This window comes from Salvelinus fontinalis, chromosome 26 (genome assembly GCF_029448725.1).
Source record: "Salvelinus fontinalis isolate EN_2023a chromosome 26, ASM2944872v1, whole genome shotgun sequence".
Taxonomy (NCBI): domain Eukaryota; kingdom Metazoa; phylum Chordata; class Actinopteri; order Salmoniformes; family Salmonidae; genus Salvelinus; species Salvelinus fontinalis.
The window spans coordinates 33084797-33107770 of record NC_074690.1 but is presented as its reverse complement, the minus strand read 5'-3'; the positions used below and the strand labels follow the sequence as shown (position 1 = coordinate 33107770).

General features: G+C 41.6%; 1 protein-coding gene across 1 annotated transcript in view; it reads left to right on the top strand.

Annotated features, from left to right (window-relative positions):
* The first annotated feature begins 324 nt into the window (after positions 1–324).
* The window catches only part of klhl14 (kelch-like family member 14), a 44064-nt gene continuing 21414 nt past the window's right edge, over positions 325–22974 (top strand). The window contains exons 1-3 of the mRNA XM_055883534.1: positions 325–930; positions 1820–2723; positions 8448–8569. Of these exons, the coding sequence (XP_055739509.1) occupies positions 1843–2723; positions 8448–8569 (1003 nt within the window). The 5' untranslated portion in view covers positions 325–930; positions 1820–1842. The remainder of the gene's footprint in view (positions 931–1819; positions 2724–8447; positions 8570–22974) is intronic.

The following is a 22974-nucleotide window of genomic DNA, read 5'->3' as shown; positions in this document are numbered from 1 at the left end:
TTGGAATGATGGCCTTATGATTTATCAAACATAGAAAAATATGTTTCATAATTCAATTTTGACAACTATTATACATGTAATATGATACTCTAAGTTCAAATGTGATGCATATAAAGCATTAAAGTTTGTATAGAGCATCTTTTGAAGGACTAGCAGGAGCAGAATGAGATGAGGGGTTATTTTGGTGATGGAGATTAAGGCAGCCTTTTTGTCATTTGTGCGAGACAAGCCATTCATCCATCCAGTTCACAGCCAAAAAAAGGCTGGTCCCAGAAATTAGCAGTTTCAGCTCAGCAGCAAAGTCGTCGGGCTGTGAAGGCAGAGAGAAATTGACTAATTAGCAATGCGCACTAAAACTTGACGGTTCTCTCTATAACAGCGAGGGAAAGACTCGGTTTTTCTCCCCCTTTCTCTTTTCTTTCTTCCATAGATGTTTGAAATCGCAGTCATTTACGCTCGACAGTTTTTACAATAGCCTTGAGCCATAATTTTGCGAGTCTCTCCAGCATCCATACCCCTGCATGGTCTCTCTCCACCGGCCATGCACGACCGTTTCTCTCCCCAACCGTGGATTTCCTATTACTCTCGTTACGACTCACTGAGCCCCAGGCCCAAGGATAATGATGTGTTGTTTCTTGGTAGCATAATTTGTCACACGTATATTTCTTCTTCTTCTTCTCTTGCAGAAAGCACAGCTCCCTCTCACACACTCACACACTTCTTGTTAATTCAGAAGAACAAATTATCAACGTCAACAAATAACCTGAAATAGTGACTTTATGAGTTGAAATCAATCATTATTTTGAGGCACCGACCATAGACTTTTAAAGGAAAGGAATACAGCTAAAGAAAAGGAGAACAAAGGAAAGCCAAGTGAGAATATTGGGAACCTAAAGCTTTACTTTCTTTTTTGTCAAGATCGTAAGTCAGGTAAGTTTGGCTTGTTCTCAAGCAAGCTGCTCACATCATTTAGTTGTGACAGGCGCTTTAGAAAATGTGGCGACTATGAAACAAGGTAGTAGAGGACGCTTATATCAAGTTTACAAACATATTTCACACAGTAAATGCATGTTTAGCGTTATACAGCAACATACCCATGTGCGTGTTTCATTTATATTTGTTGGATAGCTGCATTGAATTAATAATTTCTGATACTCACGTCTGAATAGTCGTAACTCAGGTATAAGGGAAAACGCACACGCACAGTGATGATGTCGGCTGTGTGAGGGACAAACTAATTGCTTTTGTATCACTCCGTGCGTGCATTTGTGGATGTGTAAATTTCCTCATTGTGGGAGTGCAGCAAGATAAGAGGAGAACGATAAGTGTCAGCTGAATGCTGCATAGTATCCGTGCACGGCACCGTTGGGGTTGCCTTTTCCTCTTATCCAGCAACTTAAATTGCGTTATCGAAGATAATAAGGCGATGCAGCATCTCCTATAATATTTTGTTTTGACAGTGCGCTTCAAACAGCAGCGTCCATTTCAAATGATCTTGTCTTGAACGACTGACAATAGCAAGGGAATAGCACATTATTGGGACTATACGTTTTTGTTTTCTCTTCCGACCTGAGCCAAAGTTCAAATGATACCGGACTGAACGATATTGTCCACTGTAGAATAATATCGGAGGGAGCAGCATGACGGTTTACAAGTTCAGTCGTGTGTATATCCACCATTTAACCATTATGCTCGGTATAACGTGAAGGTATTAGAGACAATTCCACCCTGACTGTAATGATGATATCATGTTATGTTATTCACAAATAAATGGGCTAGAGGTAGGCTAAATGGCTTGCGTGGTGTATTTGTTGCCTAGGTGGCGTTAACAGTCAGGAAGTCATGTCCAGATCCGGTGATAGAACCTCCACCTTTGACCCTACACACAGTGACACCCTGCTGCACGGGCTCAACCTGCTATGGAGGAAACAGCTTTTCTGTGATGTGACTCTCACTGCCCAGGGACAGCAGTTCCACTGCCACAAAGCCGTGCTGGCGTCCTGCTCACAGTATTTCAGGTCTCTCTTCTCCAGCAGTCATATGCTCAACAACGAGGGGACCAACAACAACAAAGACCAGGGGAGCAGTGGTACCCCGTCTTCCTCCCCCGATGACAAGCTGATGGCCAGCCCCCGGCCCATCAACAACTTGGTCCTTCAGGGCTGCTCCTCCATCGGACTACGGCTAGTGCTGGAGTACCTGTACACTGCCAATGTCACGCTCTCCCTGGACACTGTGGAAGAGGTGCTCTCGGTCAGCAAGATCCTCAACGTCCCTCAGATCACCAAGCTCAGCGTGCAGTTCCTCAACGACCAGATCTCTGTGCAGAACTACAAGCAGATCTGCAAGATCGCGGCGCTGCACGGCTTGGACGAGACCAAGAAGCTGGCCAACAAATACCTGGTGGAAGATGTGCTGCTGCTGAACTTTGAGGAGATGTGCGCCATGCTGGATGCTCTGCCGCCCCCGGTGGAGTCGGAGCTGGCCCTCTTCCAGATGTCGGTCCTCTGGCTGGAGCATGACCGGGAGACTCGCATGCACTACGCCCCAGACCTGATGAAGAGGCTGCGCTTCGCCCTCATCCCGGCCCCAGAGCTGGTGGAGAGGGTGCAGTCGGTTGACTTCATGAGGAGTGACCCGGTATGCCAGAAGCTGCTGATGGACGCCATGAACTACCATCTGATGCCCTTCAGACAGCACTGCAGGCAGACCACAGCCAGCAGGTGAGGAGACGCACACACACGCACACACACACACACACACACACACACACACACACACACACACACACACACACACACACACACACACACACACACACACACACACACACACACACACACACACACACACACACACACAAATAAGGGTTAGGAGTGGTGTGTAAGAAGTCGTTAGCAAAGGTTAATAAAGATACTACATACTGCATACTTGCTTAAGGTTTGGGTTAGTGAGGATGCTTTAGAATGGTCTACCTTATTTTGCATACCATCTCAATTCCAACGCTACACTATCTAACTTAGTTAACTCTTGGTTAAAATTGTTTTTTCTCTGTAAAGGTTTTAAGTGCTGAAAAAATGGAGGAACGTACATTTCGTCAATAGTCGTACAGTACATTCAGGCATTTCTTCTGAAATAAGAAATTATTCTTATTTCCTATATATTCCAAAAATATATAGGTCACTCATAACTTAACGTAGGCACACATGTAAAAATATGACATAAGAGCACATGAGCATTTGTGTTGACATAACCTGGGTAGATATCACTTATAACCTATTTATACACAACCAGTAGGTATATTTCTTTATTAGCAAGGACAGGAAAACAACTCATGGGTTATAGAGTTATAGGTCTGAGTGATCCATACTTAGGAAAGTTGCTTGGTCTGCCTCACCTACAGTACACAACCATGGGAGATAGAGTACTGCATGGCCAGGTATGCTTGTCATGGTCTGTTTGTCATGATGAGCATTTTCAGAGATAATTAATGGACAGCATGTTGACAGGAAGATGATTGATTGGCAGTGCTTTATGATGCTGTTGTTTATAGAACACAAATTTAGTTATTATAAGTCTCAAGTATTATGGAGCAATTTTGACTTTTATATTTGTCTAACGTTATCTGCTTCATTCAGAAACAGTAGACTATATGATTGGAAAAATATTCTCACAGTATTGTAGAAAATAGAAATCAACAATTATGTTGCAATTTCACAATTTCTTTCTCACAATATCTTTATAGAGCACATAAGTGGAAATCCAATAAACAGTCTTATCATAAATTCAGAGTAGAAACAGCTGTGATATTACAAAGCTGATTTTCTGTATTTAGAGGTAACAATATTATTAGGAAGTATTATCATGTACATTCACATGATTGTTAAGATGTTACAGCTATGATCTACTGTATATAGCTCATATAGCGTTGGCCAATATGGACTTTTCTCCATGATAGGGAACATTATTTTGTTATCTAAATCTCCCATATAGAAAACAGTTACAGTGATATTCAGAAAGTACTCCAATAAATAAATCCAATAAAAAGCTATGTGGAATAGAGAGGGCCTGCATGTGCTGTAGCATGTAGCCATTGCCTAGTAGTCTCAGTGAGATACCCATAGATGGGTCCAGATACAGCAAGATCTAGGGTCTAGACTTCTCAAATTAATATCACAATCCACTGTTTCTCTCCCCTTAATTAATTAGCCTTATCTATGTTTAGTGGCCATTTGCAGATGAGAATAACCCCCAAAACACGAGTCGGCCAGTATCCAAGTGGGTGCATGAGAGGGTGGTCATTTAGTCAATCGTAAAACGAGAACGATGCAAATGCCTGGAATTAATGGCCAATGTTGTTTAAACGACTGTTACTTTGTGGTTAGTTGTTTAATTGCATTGCACTTAATTAGATGACTGGACTCAATGTACAGTAAAGTATGTGGCCCTGAAATTGTGTTTCACAAACCAACCCCACAGCTCAAGAATATGCTCCACAATTGGCTCAGAACTATCACATGGAGAGTCTTTGCCAATGGAATAGCAACATTTTATGTAGTAGTTGATCTACTGTGTATTGTCCAGTCATAATATTATTTGCCTCACTGTATGGCACCCTAGCACCCTGTAGAAAAGTTCTGATGAGTTCACACCTAATTGAACAGATATCTTTAGGCTGTAAGCCCTCTTTAGACTGAAACCGAATGAAAAACAAGCCATTGAAAGCTTTATCATAAATTCAGAGAAAAAACAGCTGTGCTATTACAAAGCCATTTTTTTGTATTTAGAGGTTACAATATTATTAACATGTTGTTACAAAATACATAGGAAGTATTATCATGTACATACGCATGATTGTTAAGACGTTACAGCTGTGATCTACTGTATATAGCTCATTTAGCGTTGGTCAATATGGATTTTCCACCATGATGGGAAACATTCTTTTGTTATCTAAATATTCCATATAGAATACAGTTACAGTGCTTTCGGAAAGTATTCAGACCCCTTGACTTTTTCCATGTTTTGTTACTTCACAGTTTTATTCTAAATTTTAATTGAATCATTTTCTTCCCTTGTCAATCTACACACAATACCCCATAATGACCAAGCAAAAACAGAATTTTAATGTATTAAAAATCAAAAACATTTACATAAGTATTCAGACCCTTTACGCAGTACTTTGTTGAAGAACCTTTGGCAGCAATTACAGCCTCGAGTTTTCTTGGGTGTGACGCTACAAGCTTGGCACACCTGTATTTAGGGAGTTTCTCCCATTCTTCTCTGCAGATCTTCTCAATATTTTCAGGTTGAATGGGAAGCGTTGCTGCACAGCTGTTTTCAGGTCTCTCAAGAGATGTTCGATCGGTTTCAAGTTTGGGCTCTGGTTGGGCCACTCAAGGACATTCAGAGACTTGTCCCAAAGCCGCTCCTGTGTTGTCTTGGCTGTGTGCTTAGGGTCTTTGTCCTGTTGGAAGGTGAACCTTCGCCCCCGTCTGAGGTCCTTAGCGCTCTGGAGCAGGTTTTCTTGAAGGATCTCTCTGTACTTTGCTCCGTTCATCTTTCCCTCAATCCTGACTAGTCCCCTAGTCCCTCCCGCTGAAAAACATCCCAACAGCATGATGCTGCCACCACCATGCTTCATCGTAGGGATGGTGCCAGGTTTCCTCCAGACGTGACGCTTGGCATTCAGACCAAAGAGTTCAATCTTGATTTCATCAGACCAGAGAATCTTGTTTGTCATGGTCTGAGAGTCCTTTAGGTGCCTTTTGGCAAACTCCAAGTAGGCTGTCATGTGCCTTTTACCGAGGAGTGTCTTCCGTCTAGCCACTCTACCATAAAGGCCTGATTGGTGGAGTGCTGCAAAGATGGTTGTCCTTTTGGAAGGTTCTCCCATCTCCGCATAGGAACTCTGGAGCTCTATCAAAGTGACCATCGGGTTCATGGTCACCTCCCTGACCAATGCACTTCTCCCCCGATTGCTCAGTTTGGCCAGGCGGCCACCTCTAGGAAGAGTCTTGGTGGTCCCAAACGTATTCCATTTAAGAATGATGAAGGCCACTGTGTTCTTGGGGACCTTCAATGCTGCAGAAATGTTTTTGGTTACCTTCCCCAGATCTGTGCCTCGACACAATCCTGTCGCTGAGCTCTACGGACAATTCTTTTGACATCATGGCTTGGTTTTTGCTCTGTCAACTGCGAGACCTTATATAGACAGGTGTGTGCCCTTCCAAATAATGTCCAATCAATTGAATTTACCACAGGTGGACCCCAAGAAAGTTGTTGAAACATCTCAAGGATGATCAATGGAAACAGGATACACCTGAGCTCAATTTCGAGTCTCATAGGAAAGGGTCTGAATACCTATGTAAATAAGGTATTTCTGTTTTTTATTTGAATACATTCACAAAAATGTCAAAAAATATGTTTTTGCTTTGTAATTATGGGGTATTGTGTGTAGATTAGTGAGGAAAACATTTAATTTCATACATTTTAGAACAAGACTGTAACGTAACAAAATGTGGAAAAAGGAAAGGGGTCTGACTACTTTCGAACTGCGCTGTACATGGTGTCATGACTGTCCAGAGAATCCAAATAGATCAGTTTTGCAATGAATAACTTCAATCACACCCACTCTCACCCGCAGAGGAGGGAGAAAATAACTAGTGGGGATTGACACTCACGTCCTGTTGTAAATGAAGGGAGAAGATCCAGGCCTGCGCTCTCAAGATTCACCAAAGGAATGCGCTTTGTCTCAACAGACCCCTTTTCCTGCTGAAACTCTAACGTGTTCAAAAGCGAATAGTGGAACAATATTTCTAACGTAGAATGTGGGGTATGGTCTGAGGTGAACTATAGAACACTAATGTAATTTTGTTTGTTATTTTGTGATGTCATTAAAAAATGTATTAAAAAAAGGAAAAACTGAAACTCGGAAAGTATACACACTACATATATGAAGTTTCCACACTATGCGTTGTGCATGTAATATGAAAAATGATAAAAGTGTTTTCCATAACTTTGCACAGTGAGTAATCACCGGCCCGGAGTGAGGTCAGGGAGTGTGCTAGCCTGCCGGAACCGCCCCTTTCGAGCAAAAGGTATAAAGAATTGGTTAAGAAGTTAACACGGCACCAGAAAAGCGTGAAGCTTCAGCTACATGTTTAAAATGGTTTGAACTTTGAATCTCAGCACGCGGTGGAGACGATAAACTCACCTCCCGGACAATCACTGGTATGGTGGATTAGCTGTCCTAAGTAAAGTATCTTCGAAAGTGAATTTAAGCTCAAACCATCGTATTACGCTACTCTCATCACCACACTGGGGAACCATCGATACGGCTGGTAAGCCTTTCTTCAAAGAAGCATCTTCAAGAGAAAATGGAAGGAACATCAACTCTGTAGTTCTGTTCAGGACTAAACGACTAGTCACCGGATACCGGATAACTACGAAGAAGGACAACAGTAGAAGACTTGTTGGAACCCATTTCGGACTATCAGAGCCTTACAAGCGTGCAGAGAAAATGCCCTACCCCCTTTCCAAGGCTGCCCGGTTCACTGAGAGACCCCCGGCGAACCCAGGCATTTCACGTAAATACATTCATGATTTTTCTCTCAAAGCGGGCGGCTGTTCGTGTGCAAAGTATATGGTTACTTTAGGTGGTAGTAGTTTCTGAATGTTGCAATGTTAAGTGTCTCTGTCTCTCTCTCTATCTCTTCTTTAACAAGTAGCCATGTTATTGTCATTCCACTAGGGACCTGTTTTCAGCGTGTTAAGTCTCCAGTCAATAACCGGTGCAGAATGTGTATGTTTATCCTGTGTTCCCACTTAATTAGCTAGTAAATAAATAATTAAGCCAATTTTTGTAGTACTGAATCATAATTCAGACTCCAGTTTTTGCAGATGCAAGGTTACGACTGTTCAGAATGATGATATGATACAAGGTTATGGTTAATACATTGACTGTTTATAGATGTGATAGGTAAAGGCCTTATAGAGTTTAATTCGGGAGATGGTAACTCTTTAAAGAACCGCTCTCGTGGTGCCCCAGATCCTAATGAGTTAGTTACATGATTCATTGAATTGGGTAACAATTAAACATAGTTAGTTAATTAGATAATGAACAGTCTTCAGATTAATGTTAAAGTCAAGTAACGACAATGGGCTACAATTCAATGACTACCAACACAATGAATTTGTTGGGATTAGTTACAATTGGCTTTCTACTCAACAAAAACGGTTCTCTGTTTGTTTATGTGGGCAAGTGGTTGTTTTATTTAATCTATATCTGTTATGTAATCTATGTTTCCCGGCTCTTGTCCCCCCCCAACCCAACCCACTCCATACCCTAACCCACCTCCACATCCCAACGCCTAAACCCGAATCGCTCCAAATCCCAACCCCCTCCACACCCCGAAACCCTCAACACCTCCTCACCCACACTACTCCAGGATTCGTTCCAATAAGAGGATGCTGTTGTTGGTGGGTGGCTTGCCCCCTGGACCCGATCGACTCCCCAGTAATCTGGTCCAGTACTACGATGACGAGAAGAAGACATGGAAGATCCTCACTAGTGAGTAGAAACCCTATCTTTTACCGATATGCTCTTTCTGTTATAAGCTTATTTAATAAAGAGGAATCAACGTACCAACGTGTCAACGTACACATTTTTCTACTTCATATTCATCATCTCCAGCAACACCCCAACATCAACATATGTGAAAATTGAGCGTTTCTATGTTTTGTAGTCAGAAAGATAGAGGAAGATAAGTGTTTACAAACCTTTGCCTACTTATAGTTGGTTAGAATCACATAATGCACACCAGATACGATTACATCGTTGATCATCTGGTGTGCATCATTTTGACTACAAAACATAAAAATACACAGTTTTCACATATGTTGATGTTGTGGTGGGGCTGGAGATAATGAACCTTAAGTTAAACAATTGTGAAATGTCCCTTTCATCGATTTTTGGGTTGAATTCACAAAAAGTAATCGACATTATAATTTAACCAGATTTCAATCACAAATCAATGACAGAATTTTAAGAAGTGGTTTATTTCAAGTTGAACATTCCTGAGCACGGGTTCATTTCCAGGTAAAATGAAGGGAAGAACAAAAGGAGTTCCTTAAATCCTAGAGGTAATGATGTATCACTATCACTTTTAATGTACGTTTTTTAAACTGAGCGTGGCTTTACAGTCACAGCCCTGTGGCGTGGAGCTTTCTGCCTGGATTCCCTTGTTTTTGCTGAAATCTCTTGGCAAAGATGCATGGCCAGATTTATAATAATCTAATAATCTTGTGAGGTGTAGATGTAACATTATATAATTAAATGTCACTGTCCAGCTGCTTTAAAATACAATAATATTAAGTTATAATATGTTATGATAAATATTGAATATGCCAGATATATAGCAGAGCGAGGGAAGGAGAAAACATCCCTCCAAGATGATAAAACCATTTGGTAATTGGACATGCATGAACGTCTTGAAAAACCTTGCAAAGCCAAAAGATAATTGTGTGGGTATTTTTTTGCCCAATAATATGATAAAATATAATTTTTCCCACAAATGTTGACAATGAATTGAATAATTCTAAAATTCATAATTACATTGATTTTATGGTACATTTGAAGTTGGAAGTTTACATACACCTTAGCCAAATACATTTAAACTCAGTTTTCACAATTCGTGACATTTAATCCTAGTAAAAATTCCCTGTCTTAGGTCAGTTAGGATCACCACTTAATTTTAAGAATGTGAAATGTCAGAATAATTGTAGAGAGAATGATTTATCTCAGCTTTTATTTCTTTCATCACATTTCCATTGGGTCAGAAGTTTGCATATACTCAATTAGTATTTGGTAGCATTGCCTTTAAATTGTTTAACTTGGGTCAAACGTTTCTGGTAGCCTTCCACAAGCTTCCCAGAATAAGTTGGGTGAATTTTGGCCCATTCCTCCCGACAGAGCTGATGTAACTGAGTCAGGTTTGTAGGCCTCCTTGCTCGCACACGCTTTTTCAGTTCTGCCCACAAGTTTTCTATAGGATTGAGGTCAGGGCTTTGTGATGGCCACTCAAATACCTTGACTTTGTTGTCTTTAAGCCATTTCGCAACTTTGGAAGTATGCTTGGGGTCATTGTCCATTTGGATGACCCATTTGCGACCAAGCTTTAACTTCCTGACTGATGTCTTGAGATGTTGCTTCAATATATCCACATAACTATCCTACCTCATGATGCCATCTATTTTGTGAAGTGCACCAGTCCCTCCTGCAGCAAAGCACCCACACAACATGATGCTGCCACCCCCGTGCTTCACTGTTGGAATGGTGTTCTTTGTACCTGTTTCCTCCCGTCTGGTGTTCAACCTTCCCAAGTTCTCTCACGTCACCCCGCTCCTCCGCTCTCTCCACTGGCTTCCAGTTGAAGCTCGCATCCGCTACAAGACCATGGTGCTTGCCTACGGAGCTGTGAGGGGAACGGCACCTCAGTACCTTCAGGCTCTGATCAGGCCCTACACCCAAACAAGGGCACTGCGTTCATCCACCTCTGGCCTGCTCGCCTCCCTACCACTGAGGAAGTACAGTTCCCGCTCAGCCCAGTCAAAACTGTTCGCTGTTCTGGCACCCCAATGGTGGAACAAACTGCCTCACGACGCCAGGACAGCGGAGTCAATCACCACCTTCCGGAGACACCTGAAACCCCACCTCTTTAAGGAATACCTAGGATAGGATAAAGCAATCCTTCTGACCCCCCCCCCCCCCCCCTTAAAAGATTTTGATGCACTATTGTAAAGTGGCTGTTCCACTGGAGGTCATAAGGTGAATGCACCAATTTGTAAGTCGCTCTGGATAAGAGCGTCTGCTAAATGACTTAAATGTAATGTAAATATATCTTCACAAGGTCCTTTGCTGTTGTTCTGGGATTGATTTGCACTTTTCGCACCAAAGTATGTTCATCTCCAGGAGACAGAACTCATTTCCTTCCTGAGCGGTATGACGGTTGCATGGTCCCATGGTGTTTATACTTGCGTACTATTGTTTGTACAGATGAACGTGGTACCTTCAGGCATTTGGAAATTGCTCCCAAAGATGAACCAGACTTGTGGACATCTACAATGTTTTTCTGAGGTCTTGGCTGATTTCTTTTGATCTCAAGCAAAGAGGCACTGAGTTTGAAGGTAGGCCTTGAAATACATCCACAGGTGCACCTCCAATTGACTGAAATTATGTCAATTAGCCTATCAGAAGCTTCTAGAGCCATGACATAATTTTCTGGAATTTTCCAAGCTGTTTAGAGGCACAGTCATCTTAGTGTATGGAAACTTCTGACCCACTGGAATTGTGATACAGTGAAATAATCTGTCTGTCAACAATTGTTGGAAAAATGTCCTTACCGATTTGCCAAAACTCTAGTTTGTTAACAAGAAATTTGTGGAGTGGTTGAAAAACGAGTTTTAATGACTCCAACCTAGTGCATGTAAACTTCAGACTTCAACTGTATATAGTTTATGGTAGAACTCTACCAGAGTATATAATGCGCACAGAACACAAACAAATGATCTATTGGCTTCTGTAGGTACAAAGAACAAGCTTTCTATTACAGTACTATCCCATAATGAAAAAGCAAAAACAGGTTTTTAGAAATGTTTGCTAATTATAAAAAAAAACTGAAATATAACATTTACATAAGAATTCAGACCCTTTACTCAGTACGTTGTTAAAGCACCTTAGGCAGCAAATACAGCCTACAGTCTTCTTGGGTATGATGCTACAAGCTTGGCACACCTGTATTTGGCAAGTTTCTCCCATCCTTCTCTGCAGATCCTCTCAAGCTCTGTCAGGTCGGATGTAGAGCGTCGCTGCACAGCTGTTTTCAGGTCTGTTTTCAGATGTTCGATCGGGTTCAAGTCCGGGCTCTGGCTGGGACATTCAGAGACTTGTCCCGAAGCCACTCCTGCGTTGTCTTGGCCGTGTGCTTATGGTCTTTGTCCTGTTGGAAGGTGAACTTTCACCCCAGTCTGAGCACTCTCGAGCAGGTTTTCATCAAGGATCTCTCTGTACTTGGCTCCGTTCATCTTTCCCTCAATCCCGAATAGTCTCCCAGTCCCTGCAGCTGAAAAACATCCCCACAGCATGATGCTGCCACCACCATGCTTAACCGTAGTGATGGTGCCAGGTTTCCTCCAGATGTGACGTTTGGCATTCAGCTCAAAGAGTTAAATCTTGGTTTCATCAGACCAGAGAATCTTGTTTGTCATGGTCTGAGTCCTTTAGGTGCCTTTTGGCAAACTCCAAGTGGGCTGTCATGTGCGTTTTACTGAGGAGTTGCTGGAGTGCTGTAAAGATGGTTGTCCTTCTGGAAGGTTCTCCTATCTCCACAGAGGAACTCTGGAGCCATGTCAGTGTAAGCATCGGGTTCATGGTCACCTCCCTGACCAAGGCCCTTCTCCCCCGATTGCTCAGTTTGGCCAGGCGGCCAGCTCTAGGAAGAGTCTTTGTGGTTCCAAAATTCCTCCATTTAAGATTGGTGGAGGCCACTGTGTTCTTGGGGACCTTCAATGTAGAAATGTTTTGGAACCTTTCCCCAGATCTGAGCATGCACTGTCAACTGTGGGATCTTATATAGACAGGTTTGTGCCTTTCCAAATCATGTCCAATCAATTGAATTTACCACAGCTGGACTCCAATCAAGTTGTAGAAACATCTCAAGGATGATCAATGGAAAGAGGATGCACCTGAGCTCAATTTTGAGTCTCATAGCAAAGGGTCTGAATACTTATGTAAATAAGGTATTTCTTTTTTTTATTTGAATACATTTGCAAAAAATGACTAAAAACATGTTTTCGCTTTGTAATTATGGGGTAATCACCTGATTATGTTGACCCTTTGAGACACACCATTATATTCTTGCCACATTCCAAAGATCAAACAGGTGCTAATGTTAAACCTTATCTGTCCTTTGCAGCGGCATCATCATCATCATCATCTTTTGTCTCTCAGTTGAGTTGTTGTCCTCTTGTCTGGCGGGGAGCATCTCTCACTAATGCCTCTCCATTCATAGGTATTAACCACTGGCCTATGCTGTCAAATACCCTGTATACTCTCTCACAATACAATACAACTTTCTAGTCCATTTGTCACAACTGCTCTCAATCCCACCCCAGACAACACACAAACAACACTCACTTTGTGCCCATAGTTATTTCTGGTCGTGGTCTGGTTGTGCGAGTATCATGTACCATGATACCATTTTAACACATACCATCTGTAGCTAGATTGAATTGTAGTAGTGTTCCCAAATATTACCCACCTGTTTACTATCTGTCAATACTCAGCAAGTTAATTGTCTGCTCTAGTAAGTGTTACGTTAATGGTATTTTAACATTTGCCTTATGTTTCTTCATACATGTACATGATTCGGAAAGACAGGTATGCATACACAATGACTTACAAGCCCCCATTGATATTTCACTGTTGACGTTTTTTTTCCATTAAAACTAATCGATATGTGTAACAGTGTAAAACAACTAAAAGGTCAATGGGGATTACCATTATTCAAAACTTAAAGTTAACGCTCAGATGGTCCGTGTCTGAGTGGAAGGACAAAACTGCAAAATCATCCCCTTAACGTAACACATCGATCGCCACCTGATGGAGCTGCTACACACTGGATGTGAAATAGAGGATGATTAACATTCAATCATAACTTTTCAATAAGGCAAAGCCTGAGAGGGACAACGTTTGATTAAGACGTTTATCAACACAGTTTAAGGAGAATCTGATCGCTCTCGTCGCGTCAGATCACTGCAGCTCGTCTGCTCTAGAAACTAGAGGAACACTTGCTTGCCATCTAGTGTACCTATGGCACCGTGAAGAAGCAGGGGAGGAAAGTAAGACAGAGACAGTGGCTCATTGAAAGTAGTGACTGTCTGTCCACAGGCTGATTCTACAGTACCCGAGTCAACATTGCATTAACACCCGATGGCTTCAAAAATAAATCTTTATCCAAGCACAGTACTGAACAAAAGAATGCAATGCGGTGGGATGCAACACTAATGACGTTCGATGGCAGTAGTTACGCAACGTTGGTTGGTCCAGTTGACGTTGAGTTATTCAGTCGACCCCAACCAAGCGTGTTTCAATGCGAGGTATCTAACTCCCTCTAGTGAGCCTGAGAGTTTACTGTAAAGCTAAGACAAGGCCACTTCTAAGGGGCTGGGTTTCTGCCCCATAGTGGTCTTACTGTTTAGGCTCCAGTGGTAAGTTAGGGGACAATTAATTGACAAAAATGTTTGATATCAACATCTTTCAACATCATGATCCCTGATCAAATTAATTAGCCAACTTGAACGTGTGTTATGGATAGTAAAACCACTGTTTTGAGTCGTGTTATTACCTTTACTCCTTATTGGAGGCAAAGTGTCTGGTTACCTATGTAAATAAGGTATCTGTTTTTAATTTTTTAATAAATTAGCAACAATTTCTAAAAACCTGTTTTTGTTTTGACATTATGGGGTATTGTGTGTAGATTGATGAGGGGAGAAAATGATGTAATCCATTTTAGAATAAGGCTGTAACGTAACAAAATGTGGAAAAGTGACAGGGTCTGAATACTTTCCAAATGCACTGTTTTAAAAAATATATATATGTTACTTCATTATATATTTTACTCCCCTAATTGGAGTAAACTAATGGGCAACAACATTTAGGCTTCTACTTCCAGCTTATACATACTATGTACATTTTACGGACACAGTATTTTTTACATTAGTTATCTTGTTGTTTTTTGTCCCACCCTTCAACTGAACCCCTCTCATCTATCTCTGAACCATCCAGTTTTGATTTCTGTTTTCCATGTAGTTTCCAACTGTGCTGAGATGTTTCACAAGTTCTGAACCTTTCCATTCTCATAGTTTTTAAAGATTGTAAATTACATTTTTTTTGGTTAAGAGCATTATTATATTATTGATCGATTGACTATGACTTTTTACATCACCCATTAGTGCTATTTGCAGAGTTAGCGCCTTACATTCTCCCCCTTCCACTTGTCTCTTTCATTTTTGCCGTAATGCTGCAATTAGTTGGCTGTAATTTTGAGTAGAGCAGACATTTCCTACCCTAACCAGAAACCGTGGATGGATGGCGGCATTCGCACGAAACTTAAAGCGCGTTCCACCGCATTTAACCATGGAAAGAGGTCTGGGAATATGACTGAATATAAACAGTGTAGTTATTCCCTCCGCAAGGCAATCTAACAAATGCTAGTACAGGAACAAGGTGGAGTCGCAATTCAACGGCTCAGACACGAGATGTATTTTGCAGGGTCTACAGGAAATCATGGACTATAAAAAGAAAACCAGCCACGTCACAGACACCGATGTCACGCTTCCAGACAAACTAAACACCTTCTTTGCCCGCTTTGAGGATAATACAGCGCCACTTGTTAGCGGCCTGCTAACAAGGACTGCGCCTCCCCCTCTCCTTCTCCATGGCTCACGTGAGTAAAGCATTTAAACGCGTTAACCCTCGCAAGGCTGCTGGCCCAGACGGCATCCCTAGCCGCGTCGTAAGAGCATGCGCAGACCAGCTGGCTGGTGTGTTTACAGACATATTCAATCGCTCCCTATCCCAGTCTGTTGTCCCCACATGCTTAAAGATGGCTATCATTGTTTCTGTACCCAAGGAGGCAAAGATAACTGAACTAAATGACTACCACCCCGTAGCACTCACTTCTGTCATCATGAAGTGATTTGACAGACTTGTCAAGGATCATATCACCTCCACCTTACCGGCCACCCTAGACACTCTTCAGTTTGCATATCACCCCAACAGGTCCACAGACAACGCAATCACCATCACACTGCACACTGCCCTATCCCATCTGGACAAAAGGAATACCTATGTAAGAATGCTGTTCATTGACTACAGCTCAGCATTCAACACCATAGTACCTTCCAAGCTCATTATCAAGCTGGAGGCCCTGGGTCTCAACCCCGCCCTGTGCAACTGGATCCTGGACTTTCTGACGGGCCACCCCCAGGTGGTGAAGGTAGGAAACAACATCTCCACTTCGCTGATCCTCAACACTGGGGCCCCACAAGGGTGCGTGCTCAGCCCCCTCCTGTACTCCCTGTCCGCCCACGACTGCATGGCTATGCATGCCTCCAACTCAATCATCAAGTTTGCAGACGACAAAACAGTAGTAGACTTGATTACCAGCAACAACGAGACAGCCTACAGGGAGGAGGTGAGGGCACTCGGAGTGTGATGTCAGGAAAACAACCTCTCACTCAACGTCAACAAAACAAAGGAGATGATTGTGGGCTTCAGGAAACAGAAGAGGGAGCACCCCCCTATTCACATTGCAGGGACAGCAGTGGAGAAGGAAGAACGTTTTAAGTTCCTCGGCATACCTATCACAGACAAATTGAAATGGTCCACCCACACAGACAGTGTGGTGAAGAAGGCGCAATAGCGCCTCTTCAACCTCAGGAGACTGAAGAAATTTGGCTTGTCACCTAAAACTCTGACAAACTTTTACAGATGCACAATCGAGAGCATCCTGTCGGGCTGTATCACAGCCTGGTACGGCAACTGCACCGCCCTCAACCGCAAGGCTCTCCAGAGGGTAGTGAGGTCTGCACAACGCATCTCAGGGGGCAAACTACCTGCCCTCCATGACACCTACAGCACCCGATGTCCCAGGAAGACCAAAAAAGATAATCAAGGACATCAACCATCCGAGCCACTGCCTGTTCACACCGCTACCATCTAGAAAGCGAGGTCACTACAGGTGCATCAAAGCTGGGACCGAGAGACTGAAAAACAGCTTCTATCTCAAGGCCATCAGACTGTTAAACAGCAATCACTAACTCAGAGAGGCTGCAAGACCCAATCACTGGCCACTTTGAGACCCTTTGAGACCCACTGGCCACTTTGAGACCCAATCACTGGCCACTTTAACAAATGATTCACTAGTCACTTCATACAATGCCACTCTAAATAATGCCAGTTTAATAATGTTTACATATCTTACATTACTCATATCACATGTATATACTATATTTTATACCATCTATTGCACCTTGCCTATGTGGCTCAACCATTGCTCATCCGTATACTTACATGTACATATTCTCATTCACCCCTTTAGATTTGTGTGTATTAGGTAGTTGTTGGGGAATTGTTAGATTACTTGTTAGATTTTACTGCACTGTCGGAACTAGATGCACAAGCATTTCGCTACACTCACATTAGCATCTGCTAACCATGTGTATGTGACAAATAACATTTGATTTGATTTGATTTCCATATATATTTGCTAGCTGCATGTGTGACATAACTCCACCAGTCATATTTATAATATAATTTACAAAGATTAAAGTCTTTTTTTTAATCAATTAGTATATTTGAATTTAACCATAATGTTTGTTGTAATATTTGTTCAGTATTTTCTGGTGGATTAAACTGAAATTACAACCTTCAATGGCTTGTTTTTAAAATAGCGATATTTTTGAGATGATTTCATTTTAAAATAACCTAAAGTGAGAGGTTGTAATCTGAATATTGGGAAAAAAGCCATTATTGAACATGGGGTGAGACATTCTTACTAATCTTCTAGAGAAGAGGCCTGCTTAATTTTGTCTTGCTTGCCGTTCCAAATAAATGTAACGCTCGTCCTCCTCCTCGTCTGAGGATGAGCAAGGATCGGACCAATATGCAGCGTGGGTTGAATACATAATGATTTATTAAAGAAAGACGAACACGAAGAGCACTTGACAAAATACAAAATAACAAAAACGAAGTGAACAGACCCTTACTTGAGAACATAAAACAAGAACGCACGAACAGGAACGTACACATGAACGAACGAACGAACGAACGAAACAGTGTGGCACAAACACTGACACAGGAACAATCACCCACAAACAAACAGTGAGAACAACCTACCTTAATATGGTTCTCAATCAGAGGAAACGTAAAACACCTGCCCGTGATTGAGAACCATATCAGGCTAATTGAAAATGAACCCAATGGCAGCTAAACAGAAGGCAAATCCAGGTGCCTACTCACGCTCTCCAGAAAACAGGAAATGGGGGACACGTCATACAAAGAGCTTGTATTCCACTTCAGACCAAGATAAACACTCAATTTCTTCTCTCACCGCCTCTTGACATCCAGGGGAAGGTCTATGAAGTGCATGTATACTAATACGTATCATGCCCATTTATAGGCAGGAAGTAGAACAGAGCCTCGATTTCAGACTTTCCACTTCCTGGTCAGGAAGTTTGTGCCAAATGAGTTCTGTTTAACTCACAGATATAATTCAAACGGTTTTAGAAACTAGAGAGTGTTTTCTATCCAATAGTAATAATAATATGCATATTGTACGAGCAAGAATTGAGTACGAGGCTGTTTGAAATGGGCACCTTTTATCTGGCTACTCAATACTGCCCCTGCAGCCCAAACAGGTTAAAACATGCTAATAATGGTCCTCTGGTATACCTCCATGAATCTACTTGTTCTAATAAATCCATGATATTTGTGATTTCATTAAATGCATGAGGGTAATAGTTTGCAGTGTGATTTCCTTTACGGTCCATTGAGGTATTTAAAACCGTATTATAATCTCCCACCATAATAACAGTCTTGTATTGCTTGTAAGCTTGATCAATTATTATACATATTTTTAAAGAAGCGTTGATCATCATTATTTGAACTGTAATTTAAAAAGAATCCATCTACTAATTAATATCATCAACCCTTTTGAATTTCTTTGGGAGAACTATATTCTGTTCCTCATCAATCTACACACAATACCCCATAATGACAAAGCAAAAACATGTATAAAAAACCCAGAAATGCCTTATTTACATAAGTATTCAGACCCTTTGCTATGAGTCTCGAAATTGAGCTCAGGTGCATCCTGTTTCCATAGATCATCCTTGAGATGTTTCTACAACTTGATTGTAGTCCACCTGTGGTAAATTCAACTAATTGGACATGATTTGGAAAGGCACACACCTGTCTATATAAGGTACCACAGTTGACAGTGCATGTCAGAGCAAAACCAAGCCACGAGATTGAAGGAAATGTCTGTAGTGCTCCGAGACAGGATTGTGTCGAGGCACAGATCTGGTGAAAGGTACCAAAACATTTCTGCAGAATTGAAGGTCCCCAAGAACACAGTGGCCTCCATCATTCCTAATTCTTAAGCCTAGGCGTCCCGCCAGCGGGACAACTTCCGGTAAAACTGGAGGGCGCGCAATTCAAATAAATAATCATAAAAACTATGGATATTAAACATTTAGGTACATAAGTGTCTTATATTGGTTGAAAGCTTAAATTCTTGTTAATCTAACTGCACTGTCTGATTTACAGTAGCTATTACAGCGAAAGCATGCCATGCGATTGTTTGAGGATGGGGCCCCAAATCAAAATATTTTTCCACCGGCACAGGTTTCATAAATTCACAAATAGCAATTAAATATTCACTTACTTTTGGAAAATCTTCCTCTGATTTGTCATCCAAAGGGACCCAGCTATAACATGTAGTGTCGTTTTGTTAGATAAAATCCTTCTTTGTATCCCAAAAAGTCTGTTTAGTTGGCGCAATCAATTTGAGTAATCCACTCGTTCAACATGCAGAGAAAGGAATCTGAAAATCTACCCCTAAACTTTGTTTCAACAAGTCAAAATACGTTTCTATTTACTCCTCAGATACCCTAAAATGTAATCAAACTATAATATTTCTTACGGAAAGAAGTATGTTCAATAGGAAACTGATTCTGGATGGTTTTTCTTTAGATTTTCTCCTACCATATCTATTGTGTTATATTATCCTACATTATTTTAATATTTCTACAAACTTCAAAGTGTTTTCTTTCCAATGGTACCAATTATATGCATATCCTGGCTTTTGGAACCACCAAGGCTCTTCCTAGAGCTGGCTGCCCGGCCAAACTGAGCAAAGCGGGAGGAGAAGGGCCTTGGTCAGGGAGGTGACCAAGAACCTAATGGTCAATCTGACAGAGCTCCAGAGTTTCTCTGTGGAGATGACCAGTCAGGCCTTTATGGTAGAGTGGCCAGACGGAAGTCACTCCTCAGTATAAGGCACATGACAGCCCGCTTGGGGTTTGCCAAAAGGCACCTAAAGGACTCTCAACCCATGATAAACAAGATTCTCTGGTCTGATGAAACCAAGATTGAACTATTTGGCCTCAATGCCAAGTGTCACGTCTGGAGGAAACCTGGCACCATCCCTACGGTAAAGCATGATGGTGGTAGCATCATGCTGTGGGGATGTTTTTCAGAGATCTTTGATGAAAACCTGCTCCAGAGTGCTCAGGACCTCAGACGGGGTCAAAGGTTCACCTTCCAACAGGACAACAACCCTAAGCACACAGCCAAGACATTGCAACAGTGGCTTCAGGACAAGTCTCTGGATGTCCTTGAGTGGCCAGCAGAGCCCGGACTTGAACCCCATCGAACATCTCTAGAGAGACCTGAAAATAGCTGTGCAGCGACACTCCCCATTCAACCTGACAGAGCTTGAGAGGACCGGCAGAGATGAATGGGAAAACTCCTCAAATGCAGGTGTACCCAAGAAGACTCAAGGCTGTAATCGCTGCCATAGGTGCTTCAACAAAGTACTGAGTAAGGGGTCTGAATACTTATGTAAATGAGACATTTCAATTTTTATTTTGAATAAATTTGTGAAAATATATTTTTAAAAGTTTTTGCTTCATAATTATGGGGTATTGTGTGTAGATTGATGAGGGAATTTTATTTTATAATCCATTTTAACGAAACAAAAAGTGGAAAAGTCAAGGGGTCTGAATACTTTACGAATGCACTGTATATTTAAAAATCTAGCATATCTTAATTTATTTCCACAATTCACAAGTAATATGTGTAATAATGTAGGCAGTTCATGTTACCTATAATCAGGATTGGCATTACAAAAAAATTTGGCAAGCAATTATTATTTTGGCAAACAATTATTGTGATTCATCCTATATTGTCCCTAACATTATTGCCCTATAGAAACAGATGTGGGATGTGCCTTACAACCTGGAATTAAAAAAGATTTTTTGGGGGGGTTTGTATCATTTGATTTACACAACATGCCTACTACTTTGAAGATGCAAAATATTTTTTATTGTGAAACAAACAAGAAATTTAGACAAAAAAAACAGAAAACTTGAGCGTGCATAACTATTCACACCCCCAAAGTCAATACTTTGTAGAGCCACCTTTTGCAGCAATTACAGCTGCAAGTCTCTTGGGGTATGTCTCTATAAGCTTGCCACATCTAGCCACTGGGATTTTTGCCCATTCTTCAAGGCAAAACTGCTCCAGCTCCTTCAAGTTGGATGGATTCCACTGGTGTACAGCGATCTTTAAGTCATGCCACAGATTCTCAATTGGATTGAGGTCTGGGCTTTGACTAGGCCATTCCAAGACATTTTCCCTTAAACCACTCAAGTGCTGCTTTATCAGTATGCTGAGGGTCATTGTCCTGCTGTTAGGTGAACCTCCGTCCCAGTCTCAAACCTCTGGAAGACTGAAACAGGTTTCCCTCAAGAATTTCCCTGTATTTAGCACCATCCATCGCCATCTATCATTCCTTCAATTCTGACCAGTTGCCCAGTCCCTGCGGATGAAAAACATCCCCACAGCATGATGCTGCCACCACCGTGCTCCACTGTGGGGATGGTGTTCTCGGGGTGATGAGAGGTGTTGTGTTTGATCCAGACATAGCATTTTCCTTGACGGCCAAAAAGCTCAATTTTAGTCTCATCTGACCTCATCTGACCTACCTTCTTCCATATGTTTGGGGAGTCTCCCACATGCCTTTTGGCAAACACCAAACATGTTTGTTTATTTTCTTCTTTGTGCAATGGCTTTTTTCTGGCCACTCTTCCGTAAAGCCCAGCTCTGTGGAGTGTACATCTTAAAGTGGTCCTATGGACAGATACTACAATCACCGCTGTGGAGCTTTGCAACTCCTTCAGGGTTATCTTTGGTCTCTTTGGTTGCCTCTCTGATTAATGCCCTCCTTGCCTGGAGTTTTGGTGGGCGGCCCTCTCTTGGCAGGTTTGTTGTGGTGCCATATTCTTTCCATTTTTTAATAATGGATTTAATGGTGTTCTGTGGGATGTTCTAAGTTTTGTGTATTTTGTTATAACCCAACCCTGATCTGTAGTTCTCCACAACTTTGTCCCTGACCTGTTTGGAGAGCCCCTTTAGTCTTCATGCTGCCGCTTGCTTGGTGGTGCCCCTTGCTTAGTGGTGTTGCAGACTCTGGGGCCTTTCAGAACAGGTGTATATATACTGAGATCATGTGACAGACCATGTGACACTTAGATTGCACACAGGTGGACTTTATTTAACTAATTATGTTACTTCTGAAGGTAATTGGTTGCACCAGATCTTATTTAGGGGCTTCATAGCAAAGGGGCCAAATACATATGGAACTTTTCTTTTTCTTTTCTTTTTTAAACCTTTTATAAGTTATTATTTTCATTTCACTTCACCAATTTGGACTATTGTGTGTATGTCCATTACATGAAATCCAAATAAATTACAGGTTGTAATGCAACAAAATAGGAAAAGTGCCAAGGGGGATGACTACTTTTGCAAGGGACTGGATACCCAAATACACACAAATCTAAGTAAAGGAATGGAATTAAGAATATAAAAATATATGTACGAGCAATGTCAGAGCGTCATAGAATAAGATACAGTAGAATAGTATAGGATACAGTATATACATACAGTTGAAGTCGGAAGTTTACATACACTTAGGTTGGAGTCATTAAATCTTGTTTTTCAACCAGTCCACACATTTCTTGTTAACAAACTATAGTTTTGGCAAGACGGTTAGGACATCTCCTTTGTGCATGACACAAGTAATTTTTCCAGCAATTGTTTACAGACAGATTATTTCACTTACAGTTGGAAGT